The sequence below is a fragment of the Diadema setosum genome, chromosome 8, assembly GCF_964275005.1.
Source record: "Diadema setosum chromosome 8, eeDiaSeto1, whole genome shotgun sequence".
Lineage (NCBI taxonomy): Eukaryota > Metazoa > Echinodermata > Echinoidea > Diadematoida > Diadematidae > Diadema > Diadema setosum.
Genome location: NC_092692.1, coordinates 2,903,244 through 2,918,081, shown reverse-complemented (window position 1 = coordinate 2,918,081; position 14,838 = coordinate 2,903,244). Strand labels below are relative to the sequence as shown.

Here is a 14,838-nt window from a genome sequence, read left to right as displayed (position 1 = left end):
ATCTCTTAGTGTCCTTGATAAACCAGAAAAGATTCATTCATATTTTTTTTTTAGGAAAAAAGAAGGCACATTATGTAAGACGAAGAAAAAAAAAGAAAGAAAACACACACACACACTGTTTTCTTGATTATGAATCATGAAACCTCCTCTGGGGTTGTGAAATCTCTTAGTGTCCTTGCTATACCAGAAAAGATTCATTCGCATTTTTTTTAGGATACAAATATCAGACTACTGTTATCTTGAGTAATCCGCTTACAATATGGTAGAAATTTCATTGACATCTAAATATTCCATAAAGACACCCCCCAAGTTTTGTGCTATTTTGGTTAAAACTTTCGCAATAAATGTGTTACTGTGTTTTACTGGATAAAAGGAACACCCCAGGGTCTGCAATAGATGATAACATGTTTGATTGGGTATATATTTCTCCAAAATGATTGTTATGAGTTAGAAAATCCTTTGCACCCTTCCACTTATGAAAATCACTTAAAACTCATGTGTCTGAATGATCGATGTGATAATCTTTTCGGCCATTATGCACAACTGATTGCATGGATATAAAATCCCAGAGATCGTTATGTTTAGAAGCCCGTAGGCATGCAGATCTGTCATCTCAGTTCGCCTGAAGTACTTGTAGGAAATTGTATCACCTTTAACACTGTGAGCTCATTACACTATAGAGGCTCGTATAGGAATATCCAGCTGTTACTACAGCTCGAGTAAAGTACTCAGTAAAATGTATCACCAGTAATACTTTGAGCTCATCACACTAGAAGTATATGTGTAACTGACAATAAATTGTACAGTGCATTATTTCTCTCATTTTTAAAGGTAATAACGCGTTACGGAAAAGAAAGTAAAACGGAGAACGAAGTCGTCTCTATTAACTTTTCCTCTGTTACGTGATCAAAGGCGCTCTTTAATATTTCAATGACTTAATGAGTCTCTGAATGATATGGCGAAGTGAGCATGCAGTGAGGTTGTAATGCAATTAAGAACGGTAATGTCAACATTCTGGAGAGAGCTTTTACATATTGGATGGACTGCAACATTATGTTCCTATACCAACACTGTCTTAACATAAACAGAGTGGATGTCACACAATTCACTCACGATATATCTTAATAATTTCGAAGTATTTACCAAACAAGTCATTTAGTGCGAGACTGGAGGAATTATGTCAATTGCATGATATGATTTGAAAGTTTATTGCTATTGACTTTCATTATACACTTGGAGAATAACAGTCTCTCAACTCGATAACAATGAATACACGTAGTAACGTAGGATTAGCTATTTCGCCACATACAACATAACTCTTATTAAACACGCAAAACAATTACCAGAATAATTCACATCAGGATAGTGTACTTTTCATCTAATACATGACCACAAAGTGCATAGTGATTGTGCCATATGGTGTTTATATGAACTAGACGACATGTATCATGACATTATAATTATGACGGCCGAACTCCCGTATATAAAAGACAATTGTCTTGCAACTTATTACTGGTGTATAAACAAAACAAACTAATGTCGTCTCATCTAATTCTGACAAATCCATTTCTGAGAATTATTGAAAAGAGACTCAAATGTAACACAGTACTGTGTTTTTTTTTTTTAAGTCACAACCTTAAATACTGTTTTGTGATGTAAAGTTGCAATGGGATGATAACGTACTAGCACAATAACACACAATATGTTTAATTTCATAAGAAAACACATTTGTGCAAGTGAAGAAGAACAAACATACCCCCCCCCCCTCTCTCTCTCTCTTTGCCGATTGTGGTGACGAATAATCATATCAATTAAGAATTGTTACAAGGACACCATCCGGAATCATAACATGATGTTTGTTAAGAAATGTAACGTTGTGACTTTAACTTGTGAACTTCAACATTAAGTAACCTTCTCATATCCAACGGAATTGGATTGCAACATTCTTGAATTTGCTCTGCGAGAACGAATATATCTATACGGAGATCTTTCACCTTGAGATAAATTTGCATATTTGTATCTTCTGCTTATATGCCGCAGTATTCAATCTTTCATGTAATCATCAAATTCCTTTGGTAGGAAAGTCATTATTCTAATGTTCGCAAAAAAAAAAAAAAAATGTTCTCTGGAAGACATTGAGGGAGAGAATAATTAATAATTGCAAAGGGTTTCATAAACAAAACTTAAAGATATGTAGACATTACACAAAACGATACATGCAATGTAGTTGCGAAAAATCAAATGATAGTTTTGAGGAGTCATTAGTTAATCAACACAGTTCATATATAACAATGTTTACAACTCGGCTTCGTCGTCACAGTGTCAGTATTGTTTGAGCACAATGAACTTGTGGTTAAGATTTCACGTTAGCCAAGTTAAGAATACTATCGAACCTCATTTTTACCCCGGTCAAGGAATATAGACTATTCTTCATCAATTCAGTTAAAAGACTGGACTTAAACTCAGAATTTCAATACCATTAGTTATTCAAGATAGTATTTGTCATATGAAAAGGTCATTAGATAAACGTACACAATTATATAGAATAATGATTGACTACTAATGGACTCGTTTCTTTTGGTAGTATGTTTCGCAATTTTCTCTCTTTGATTTGTATCTAGGACGTCCCAATTTACTTGCAGCAAATGTTCCCAGCATTCTCGGCTTTGTTCACCAAACAGATGTTGCGCAGATGGTAGATTTGTTAATAAGCTTGGCATAACTTAACAAGAGCGTCAATTTGTATTGACGTGACAACGGTTCGTGTGGACTAACAAGGTGTGTATTAGTACAATATGTGGTCTATACTCATGTACTATATGACGTACTGGCATAACATTATCAATTGAGTAGTTAACAGGAGATTTACACTGGTATATGATTCAGGCCTCAATATCGGGGGGGGGGGGGGATTCAAATCACTTACTTTTCTCCAATCTCCTTCTTTAACTATTTTACAATACCAGTCATAGTTTCATCGGGTAAATTTATTAGGCGAATTTGCAGCAAGCTATGAGGCTACACTAAGTAACATGTGGAAAGAAATTACGCCTAGATTAGTCGAATACTACTAGACAAGTCCATGGGTCAAAATAATTGAACTAATGAGCGGATAATCTACGTAATTGCTCCGTATGGTGTAGATCACAAACGCTGGCCTGGCATAACCAAAGCAGAGTTGCTTTACACTTGGACGAGTTGTAAAAGTCGTATTATCAAATGCTGGTCTGAAACATCGTAACACCATGTCGTAAATTTGTTGACATATTCTAAATGGGAAAGGTACAATTTTGTCCACAATACTTTTGCTTATTAAATTTGGTGTTATTAAAATCGTCCTTTGCGGTGGCTACACACAGCTACATATGCACTGAACAGTTATGACGTACGGCACCTTCAGCCATTTGCACTGTCTGTTTCTCGACGACCCTCCTGCCGCCTTCGTCTGCAACTCTTCGTTACTCACCGTCGATGTCTGACGACCACGGCAATGCCATCGAAGCATTCTGATGTTGGTGTTATCCCCTGGTACACACGTCATACCATCCGGCCAGGAACACGGTTTCTTCGGGCAGGACCCGTGCTTTACCCACGGCGGCCAGTAGAGAGGCCCGACGTACACCCAGCGGTGGTGCACGGGGCAGCTCGCTTTCGACATCAACCAGGATTCCAACGACGACACCTCCTGACTGGACAAATTTAACATCGTGGAGTCCCTGGAGAGGTTTAATGAGTTCAGCTGCCGTCGCAGCCAGGTGTTCCGCTGACCGGACGACTCGGCGACCTCATTTGCGATCTCAGACGTCGGTTCGTTGATCGACATCCATCGCTCGTTGAGAGCGTTGCCCAGCTTTCGTCGCAGCTTGCTCTCCAGCAGGTCACGTGTTTGTGGTCGGGTGTAGTCCCGTGGATCCTCCAGCAAGGGAAGGGGTTGGACGCGATCGCTCGGCTTGAGAACAGGGCGGGGTCTCGTGAGGAGCACCGTGCTGCTTCTTGTGGTTGACCTCGAACTCTCCACAATGACCAGCAGCAAGACCGACACCACGGCTCTCATCCACATGTTCGACAGTCGGACAATAGCCTCACGAGAGAAATTCGGGAATACATTCAGTCGAGCCGCCGGCATTTAGGAAAAATTTCCTGCTACTTTGGCAATGTATGAATGAGAGGGAGAATAATGTGGCAATGATATATATCGTGGCTGAAAGGATCAGTAGACTTTGAGGGCGAACATTTCTTCCTGACATTTCTTCGCTTGACATTGTGAGTGTACATACGGGATGTTTCATCGTCTAAAAATGCAGCGCTCTTGTTTTCGACAACCAAACATCCCCGCCACAATTGGTCTGTCTAAATTTATCGCTGGTTGAGCAAAGCATCTACGTATTGGTGGAAAGGTGACGCACGACACCCGGCGAGTAGCCTAATCAGCGACCGCCAATGAACTTCGATCATAATAGTTTAATCATCGGCGGTCGCGAGCTAACAGTGCCAAGAGGAAGTCTAGAGACTGTCGAAACGCGCGTCAAAATTGAAAGAATAACAACAAGTGACATTGTTTGACAACTTGTATCAAGTCTAACACTGATTAGACCGCGAAGTATGCGCATGTCACAAATTTCTCCAGATGTTTATGATGTCATTGTAGGACACCTGACACAAAAATGTGATTAAAGAGATGGTATAAAGTATTCGCTAAGGTGAGAGTTCAGCTTTAACTTTTGCGAGATACTTACATGAAACGTTACAATACATACAATTTTAAGAGGAATTCAAAGTTTATTTGATGAAAATCGGTTTTGAAATGACTGAGTATCAGAAAACAAAGTAGGCCTACAACAAAGCGATCCTAATAAAAGTTGGGCCCCACCTTTCATTAGTATTCCTTTTTTTGGATATCTCAGCCATTTCAAAACCAATTTTCATCAAATAAACGTTGAATTCCTTTTGGAATTACATGCTTTTTCATATTTCGTAAGAGGTTTCTCATTATCTCACCAAAAAAGTTAATACCTGAAGCCAAGTCTCAACCAAAGCCATACCATCCGTTTAAATGTCAATGCGTTGTAGCAAATGACATTGATTGCTGAATATATCACTACTGACAGAAATATTTTGAAGCCACAAGAATGTACGTAAACGCACATTTAAAAAAAAACGCACGAAAACTAGACAGAGGTCTGGATAAAAAGTTATCAATGCTTAGCAATAATACCCCCAAAACAACAATAACAAACAAACAAACAACTTTGTCAGATGGTGGAACACGCATCAGAAGATTGTAATGACAAATAAGATTAACTTTTCATTCTACTCTTTACTGTAAAATATTTTGATATCATTTGGTCTGTCATTTTTTGCTTCCATTATAACAGCTTCGGCTAAAATAAAACATTCAAGCAAAGAAAATAAACTTTTTCCTACCTTTCACAGTAAAACATTTGATATAATTTGATATGACATTTGTTGATTCCATTATGACCGCCGCGGCTAAATATTCAAGCAACTGTTCTATTTGATTTTATACGTTTTGCGCTTAGATAGATAGTGTTCTTCTTCAGACAACTTGCAATGATGTTTTCACATTAACTTAATCGAAAAAAATATAATTGTCCTCTGAACTATATTTATATTGGTCAGTCACGCCCCTTTGGAGTGGGCGGTCAATGATCTTTCCGATTACTCAATGAAGAGCCACAGCCGGTTCAACAGCGAGAAGATCAAACTCCACGCCTCTAGAAATTTGCAGAAAATATTATAGCGAGATGTTCGATGCTCTCGACTAATGTTGTGCCTTCTCTATGTTTTACTGCAAGAGGGCGCGCTCGTGCTGAGAAAAGCTCGAACGCTCCATAAGTGACAATCAAGGTAAAATCGTTCTTTGAAGAATGTGGATGACACATTTCCCTACTCTTATCTTCTCTCTTTTGTTTTCCTTGTTGCAGAAGCTTTTATTTGTTGTTGTTGTTGTTGTTGGTTAAATTCTCCTCATTATTATTCACCTGCTTCGTTCCTTCTTTACCTCTTCCTTCTTCTCGTCCTTTTAAGCTTTCTTTTCTCCTTCTCCTTTTCTTCTGCTTCTAGGCCTACATATTTTCTCTTCCTCCTCCTCCTTCTCCTTCTTCTTCTTCTACTTCTTCTTCTTCCTCTCCTTGAACTCGGACTAGTTTTTGATATTTACTGATACCAAGTGCCAGCTGAGAATTGGAGTGTAGGTGATAATGGAGGCATGCAAAGGAGAGTTTTTACCTTTAAGGCAGCAATTCCTATAGTTTCTTCCCGGCGGGAATCCTTACAATCCTGTAACCGTAGACCGTCTTTAACCAGACACCCGCGGCGGGGCGGGCCGTCAGCACATAGGCATCGGATGGTGAAGATTCATGCGCACCCGTACAATACAATGTACGAGTATATGCCAGTCCGGGAAGGCGTGGCTGGTAACAGCGGTTTATTTTCAACTCTCCGTTGTCAATTACATATCATGGAGGCCTACAAGTACTCCCTTGAAACAGTGTTACCAGTATGTCTCAAACAAAAGAAGGTTTATACTGAGCAGTGGTGGCAATTTCATGTAACGACTGGTAGTGAGGGAGGGGGCGGAGGTGGAGATATCGAAAGCGAAACATTATTACCCTAGCGCGGTGAAATATATCGTATGCGCCCAAAGATACCTGAGTAAATGCAATGCCGTATGCAGGATTTTTTTTTTCTTTCCTTGGAGAGGAGGAGGAGGAGGAGGAGGAGGAGGAGGAGGCGGAGGAAGAGGAGGAGGGAGGAGGAGGAGGCCTTTGAGGAGGTGGTTAGATTGTGGTGTTGGTGTTGGTGGTGTGTGTGGGGGGGCAGGCAAGCTAGGGAACGCGGGGATGTCTCCAGGCATCTACCTGCCATTCGTGGAAATTTTGCAATTTTGGAAATGAAATTCAATGATCTGACAGTTTTATAGAACATTTTGAGAAAAAAAATGGAGAAACAAGAATAGAGAACATGAAATCATAGTATATCACCTATTAATCTGCCTGTACATCTTCACTATACACTGATTCTATGGAGCTGGACCGAAGGGAGTAGAGTGCACATGGGAGGGGCGGGGGGGGGGGGGGGAGGGGTATCCCCTCCAATATGAATTAGCTTCAGCGTTTTTTCAAACTGAAATTGAACAATGTGGCGCATACTTTTGGTGGAATAATTAGAAAATTGTCAATCTAAAAATGATTTATTTCCATCACAGTTATCTTTTGAACAAGTTCGCAGATACAAAATGCATCAAATATTGCAACAACAAAAAATCAGAATGTTAAGATGTAAGAATCGGGGGGGGGGGGGGGTGGTGCTGTGACTATAAACATAATATTCATTCGTGCATGTGCAGATACTAGACTTACCATTGGACACGACACATTACAGAAACGTGAAACCAGGATAAGTCAAATCAATTATGTCGATAGTAGATTAAACAAAGAATATCAAAACGTGCGGCAAATTAATCTGCACGTTTTGAGATTCGAGTGTACATAATTTTATATCCAACCGTCGGTTGCAAAATGTACTATGAACGGTAGTAAAACTGTGAAGGATTTTTTTTTTTCTAGATTGCTATTATGTGATTTGTTTGCCTTGTTATTTTCATTCTCATTGCAGTCATTACGATATCACCTCTACAACTGTGTATATATATCCTCATCTTTCCTTTCTTTTAAAGGTAGGGAATCCCATTGGCATGCCTTAAATGAAGAGTTGTATAAATACAGTGGTATGTTGAAGAGAGTATCATTTTAGAAACTCCCATAAAGTATTGAAAGTGGAAGGTAACATTTAGTACATTTACCGTTAGATTTTGAATTGATTTTTTTTTTTTTCGGGGCTCACCGTAAATTCCAGTACATTACTAGGCTACCTTTGCAGACCCATGCACTGCATGTGTGTTCATTATGTATATTTTGTGAAGAAAGTTCATCAAAACTTACAAACATTTCTATATACATTCTTGCCACACACTCTAAATGTTATTACATCAGCTCTTATACTTTTAGATTTGTGTTTATCGATAAAAAAATACAGAAGACTGCAACAAAAAGGCTTAAGTGTGGCTGACACACAGAACTACTGAGTAGTTGAGTTTTGTGCATTATTCAAATTGTAGATAACTGTTGACTTCCAAATTTCTCAGCAGTGGCTTAAACAAGTCCCCTGAGGTTCATATTTAATGTTTTGCTGCATTTTGGGAGGTCTGTAAAAGGTATCCCCTACCTTTAAGGGAAGGTCTATGCCCGTCCTCTTGACAACATTTCATCATGGTTACTTTTACTGTTTACTTTTACAGTCCATCCACAATATCATCCTCAATAAATATGATACTGGTCCGTTCAAAGTTATGAGCTGTGCATTGTCGGTTACTATATATAGTAACTCGTTTCGTCATAACTGGATAAGAAGACGTACACCAGTAAATTTTCATGGCGTTACAGCGGTTCAGCTATATAACGACAAAGTAAGGAAATCTCCACTCCCTTTAGTGTGGCATCAGTAACTGTTAATTGTGTCACTTTGATTTTAGGCGCCCCATGTGATCAGCGCATCAAGTAGCTGCCTGCGTCGTTTTAGGCAACTTTTTAAAACTTGGAACAGCAATGTACAATTTCAAAGTGGGGTAGCTTTACTTGTGTGCTTATAACTACAACGCTATGTTTTTAAGCTTACTGTATAATAATATCTCCTTAAAGGACTAGTTCATCTTCATAATTATACATAAGGATTGAGAGAATGCAGCAATATTAGTAGAACACATCAGTGAAAGTATGAGGAAAACTGGACAATCCGTTCAAAAGTTATGAATTTTTCAAGTATTTGCGCAGTCACTACTGGATGAGAAGACTACTGCAGTATAATCAGTGTCACATGCGTACAACGATATAAGGAAAATAAAAAGAGAATTTCACAAAACTTTACTTTTTGAATAAAGTACACATTTCTTCGACTTGCTACTGATTATGTTAAGGTTAATATTATTCCCCCTGCCTACTGAAAGAGAGAAGTCGAGTGTTCTTTTGTTACGCGAGAAAAATGGAAATATGTTGAATTTTGTTTATTCTTTCTTTATATGGTTGTACTCATGTGACATCACAAGCTATAGTAGTCTTTTCATCCAGCCGTGACTGAGCAGAAACTTCAAAAATTCATAACTTTTGAACGGATTGTCCGATTTTCCTCAAACTCTCACTGATGTGTTCTACTAGTATTGCTGCATTCACTCAACACACATGTCTATGAAGGTGAACTTGTCCTTTAAATTAGGTTCTATTCTCAAATAGGAACGTCTAGAACTCAGTGTAAACAGAAAATGTATAATAATTGGCTCTGCATTCTATCTCGCACCGGATGTGTAACGAAGCACATCAAAAACATTACCCTGCTACCCTTTTTTAGCAAAATGTGGTGTGATTGTACCTAATCTTAGCACCGTGAAGCTGTAGTTTTAACCTACCAAGAGTTGGAATTTGTTGGACTTTGAAACTCGAAACGATTTCCACATCACTGAATATAGACTGAACGAGACCAGAATCTATTGTCTGTAGATGTAGACCGACATTCTGTGAAGAGTTCGCCTGTAATTATTTCGTGCATGTCGCTCCAACGCTTTGTAAACAGACCGAATTATTTTTGGTTAACATTTCATCAAAACGGCACACCTACATATAGGATGAACTATTTTTGTCTTGACTGCGTATACTTCTGGATCCTTTAAAACCAAATCAAATCAACATTCTACTCTCGTCTGTTTTTATCTTTCAAACATGTTGGGCTCCTCAGACTTTCTCTCTTTTCACAATGAGCCGAGAAACCCAGCTTCAAACAACGACCCCAACACACATCCTGTCTGCAGCCGGGTTCTATCGGGGACCACATGGGGTGCTGGTCGGTTGGAGTCGGCGCCGACACCGTCCCGTTGTGCCCCTCTTGTCGAGATCTCCCTGTCTTGTTCTCCTCTTATACGGAACATAACCCCTCACCCACCCCCCATCTATGTCTTCATAGCACTCTCTACGTTCCTCGTTTCCTCATCCTCCGTCACATGTTGCTTTTATTTTTGTTTCTTCGATTCTCCATCCAAGCCTTGGTCGGCATGTCTAACCATCTGCGTCAAATCATTTTCATCCTCTTCCCGATGTTGTCAAAAGCATTTTCAAAGGCAGACCAACCCCGAATCCCTTCTCCTCGTCTACTTAATGCCAGATATGTTACACATCTCTTTCGCAATCTAACGTATATTCCGAATATACCCATTTCCCAGAGCTTTTTTGGTTATACTCAGTTTCAAGAATGACTGGGTTATTGTGGAAAAGTTATTGTGGAGGGTTGTGGTGCGGGTATTGTGGTAGGGGGGTTTACATCGTCACCGGCAGATTTATTCAGAATCAAATGAATGAATTCACACCATAAAAATTAATCAAGCTGATCATGAACTTTAAGCGCTTTTGAAAATAAGTACTGGTATGTCTCGTATTGTCAATTCACATAATGAAAGCATGTATGCATTACAGTCATAGGATTTTAACAAAAGGGAGTGTACACGTCGTACGTAGATCTTTGCAAAAACAATCTTGTATGTTCATAACGCATGATAACGAGCTACACCATTAAGCACGTCCTGTTGGAATGGGGATGTAATGGCTGTGGACATAATAGGATCTGTAATCTTAAATCAATAATCTCTCATAGTCTAGGTCTTTATCAATCAAATTCCATTCATGATCAGACTGTGGCAGTCTTTGGCAAAATACAACTATTCATAAAAAAATTGAGTGATGAAATTGGTTACGTATCAGTTTATGTCCGAAGTATGTCTTTAAAACACAAATCAAAGAACAATTTTGTGTTCCATCATATCGGTGGAAACTTGAATTCGGTGAAAAATTTGTGATAGAGCGATACTCCCTTTTGAGTAATAAAACTATTAGCTCAGCCCAAAAAATTCCCATCGTAAATCATCATGTAGAATGCGTTGAGCATTGCAATGGTTTGTGGCAAATGTGAGCTGAAGGTAATGATGCACTCCTTGATGTATCAGCGATCAAATAAGAGGTTATCTTTGAATCTCCATTTTCTTTTAAACACTTTATGAGTGAATGAGTAAAATGTGCACAACTCTCACACACAGACCTATGGCCAGCTAATAGAATGTGGCAGTCAGAGGGTTGATGGTCCTCCTACCCAGCGAAGGAGAAAGCAGTCTTCTAATCAGATAGGTATACTGAACTGAATGCCTTGATACATAATAAGGTAATCCCTTTTGCACCTCCCAGGAAACTATACTGGGACGAACTACACATGTGCCATGGGGAGGTGTCACGGTGAAGATCTCTATTTGCAATAAAATATTTTCCGCAGCTGGAGTAAAACATGAACATGTCTTTCTTTAAAGAATAAGAGATCCAGTAGAAAGTGGTCCACTTCCTGGACTGTATTCGTATTGTGCCCGCGTGTGTACGGACGTACGTTGATGGTGTCTGTATGCACACTGTATTACACAAGATCACCCCTCCTGAATTTTTTTCGGGAGTACCAATTGGCGGAGTGTCGCAATCAGCGGTTGGGCGCATTGGGTGGGTGCCGAGTGTGTGGGGACTTGTTGAGTGCGGATGATAAAAATCGTCCAGTATCTGGACTAAGTAGAAAGCTGCAGAGTTGTAATAGTGGGGAGAGCAGCCTCTCTGAATGTTGTTGCATGCACGACTTCACATATTGCCCTTAGGAAGGATGTTGTCATTATCAGTTGGAATTAATCCATTCTAATCGTGAATCTGCAAGACGTTGTGGGAAGTAAATCAGACTAATCAGGGCGAGTAAGTAATAATTCACTAAATGGTGGACTGCACTCCAACTGGAAGAATAAGAAAAAAGGCTTGGCGCCTATAACCACCCCGGACCCTTAAACGTAAAAACATAAAAGATACAAATAAGTATATTTATAATGTTTATGTCTCTCTTTATACTCTGTATGACAAAGATATATGCTCATGTGTGTCAACCACTCTCTGTCTATTTATCATGGACATATCGCACCGAGTATGAATGTCCATGATTTTTTTTTTTTCATTGGTTTTACACTAAACACTTCGAAAATTTGGGTGCGATGGGAATTTACGGCCCTCACGTCGAAAGAAAGGGGGAGGAGGGCATCCTTTCCATCTTTGCCCGTGGTGTTAAAGGTATTATTTAACATTTGCAGATGAAACAAGAACCCAGCTTTAATGCTTCAAAATATATTAAAAATGTGAGTTGGGGATAGAACCAACCAATGTAAAAAAATGCTAATCAGTGTTCAATGTCAAATATTGTTGAATATGCAAAATGTGAACAATAGTTATGATAAAATTGTTTCTAGAATAAACCGTTTGCAGTTATTATATATATATATATATATATATATATATCCTTATATTTTAGGCTTTATTGCAAAATTTTTGAAATGGTATAGGATGTTTTGTGATACAACTGACTTTAATACACATAAAATGCATCAAATGTGATAACTCGAGCATTTTGTTAAATCACTGCTCCCAATGGTAAACATTATACCTTTAAAATTTGTAACAATTATCAATCAGCCAAAGTGGCTGAGTTTCATGATTCAAAATCATGTGCATGTTTTATCCTGACCACCAAGCTAATAACTGTTAACTTGGTGGGCGCTGTGGCACAGTGGATGAGACTCTCATATAAAACTCCCAATCGGAAGACGAGTTCGATTCCAGCCTAGTGCTTACGTCCTTGGACAAAATGTTTCTACCCACCATGTCCCTCTCGACTCAGGCGTATAAATGGGCACCTGGCAACGCTCGGGTAATGATAGTGGCAGGGCCCTCTGGTAGAGCAGTGGTAACACTGAAGAGGCTATGCCCTGGATAAATAAGACCGTACTAAATGTCACTCCTGAAGTTGTTTTTATAATCATGGGTGACTTTTGTTACGAAAATAATATGCGTAATGTATGACGAAATTATAAAGGAGATATCAAGTTAAATCTAAATAGGTCGCTGTAATAATGCTAAGGGAGAGTTAAAGGGATTTTATAGTTTTGGTTGAGACCTAACCTCATGTTTCTTACATTTTTTGGTGAGACAATGAGAAACATCTCATGAAATGTGAAAAGCATGGAATTCCAAGAGGAATCCAACGTTTATTTGATGAAAATGGGTTTTGAAATGGATGAGATTTCCAAAAGAGGCCGATCCTAATAAAAGATGGGACCCACCTTTTATTACAATCGCTTTGTTTTACTTTTTTTAAGTCTCAGCCATTCGTAAACCGATTTTCATCAAATAAACTTTGAATCCCTCTTAGAATGGTATGCTCTGTGCTATTTCATAAGTGGTATCTTGGTATCTTGCAAAAAAAAAAAAAATAAAATCTCAATCCTCAGCTACACCAATACTGTACCATTCCTTTAACCTCTAAGCCAATGATAGTAAATACATTTAAGTGGAGTAAGGAAATCAGTTTTAACCAGAGACGGCTCAGACTTTTTTTTTCTTTTCGCGAGGTAGTGGGCAATGCTGACTTTCCTGACGATCAATCCAAGATAGTTTAATCGATACCCAAGCCTAGGGGGCTAAATGTCATTCTTATTGGGCTTTACTGCCTTGGTAGGGCACAAAAGAATCGTTTCATTTGCATCGATAAGCCGATATCAGGACTATTTAGAAGTGGTATCAAATGGGCAGCATCATATTGGTCTGTATAGTATCAGGGGAATAACATTCAGACCGGCACCAACAAAAACGATATCGAATGCTCCTTGGTGAGTCGTTGGATACTCGGACGGTATGATACAGCATAACCGAAAACAGATCATGCCGCAGGCAAGCTGGCTTTTTGTGTATACTCTATAGAATGAAAGATAACGAAAATAACCTTTACTATGTAAGCCAAGATGATAAAAACAACAACAAAATGGTACTATATAAACGGAGAGAGAGAGAGAGGGGGGGGGGAGGGGTGGGAGAAAACCTGAAAGTGGGACGAAGGTGACGAAAATGTACGGCTGAAGCTATAAGGTCATGGGAAAAATAAACTTAAGCAAACATTATGCGCCGGCCTATTCTATAATCTCTCTCATACCGCTTCATTTCATTTTACCAGGGAGGTTCCTCTCTGATTTTACACAGCAGACAGAACATCTGCCATAAAAAGGAAGAAAAAAAAAAAACGAAGAAAAAAATGAAGGCGTGTTCGCAAAGTACTGAAAAAAAATCACATTTTCATACATTTGAAAAGCCGTTTCTATGTGCTGCCTGATGTGAACATTATCTGAATTAACTTTGTAAAGTGTGCAATGAGCGTGGAAAGTGATCTACAAAGAACTCCGAGGAAGTGACGAGACACCGCAACCAAACGGAGCCGGCAAGACAGATGACAGTATTTTAAACGTCCTATTTACCTTTGGGAGCAGTGATTTAAAAGATGTTCAAGATATCACATTTGATGCATATGTGTAGGTCTGTTAATTGTATCACAAAATATCCTACCACATAAAAATTTTCCAATAAACCCTAAAATATAAGGAGATATCAGTATTTTTCTCATTATATCATAACTGTAGACGGTTAAGTCTGGAAACATTTTTTATTGTAACTATTGTTTACATTTTGTGTATTTAACAATACTTAACATCGATTGTACGGATTAAAGTTTTTACAGTGGTTGTTTCTATCCCTAACTCACATTTTAGAACTATTCTAAAGCAGTATAGTGCGGGGTCTTTGTTTCTTCTGCAAATGGTAAATTATGCCTTTAATGTGCGCAGTTTGCCGGCCATGGTTATGAAATCTAGTCCACTTT

The 14,838-nt window shown here is 38.8% G+C and overlaps 1 protein-coding gene across 1 annotated transcript; it reads right to left on the bottom strand.

Annotated features, from left to right (window-relative positions):
- Window positions 1-1,781: 1,781 nt before the first annotated feature.
- Window positions 1,782-4,461, bottom strand: LOC140231906 (noggin-1-like). The gene has a single exon (XM_072312058.1). It carries the CDS (start codon window positions 4,124-4,126, stop codon window positions 3,350-3,352), a length of 777 nt encoding a protein of 258 aa, XP_072168159.1. The 5' UTR covers window positions 4,127-4,461; the 3' UTR covers window positions 1,782-3,349.
- Between the last annotated feature and the right edge of the window lie 10,377 nt (window positions 4,462-14,838).

What these genes read in the sequence shown, in the direction of transcription:
- LOC140231906 (XM_072312058.1), bottom strand. Translation starts at nt 4,126, where the DNA reads ATGCCGGCGGCTCGACTGAATGTATTCCCGAATTTCTCTCGTGAGGCT.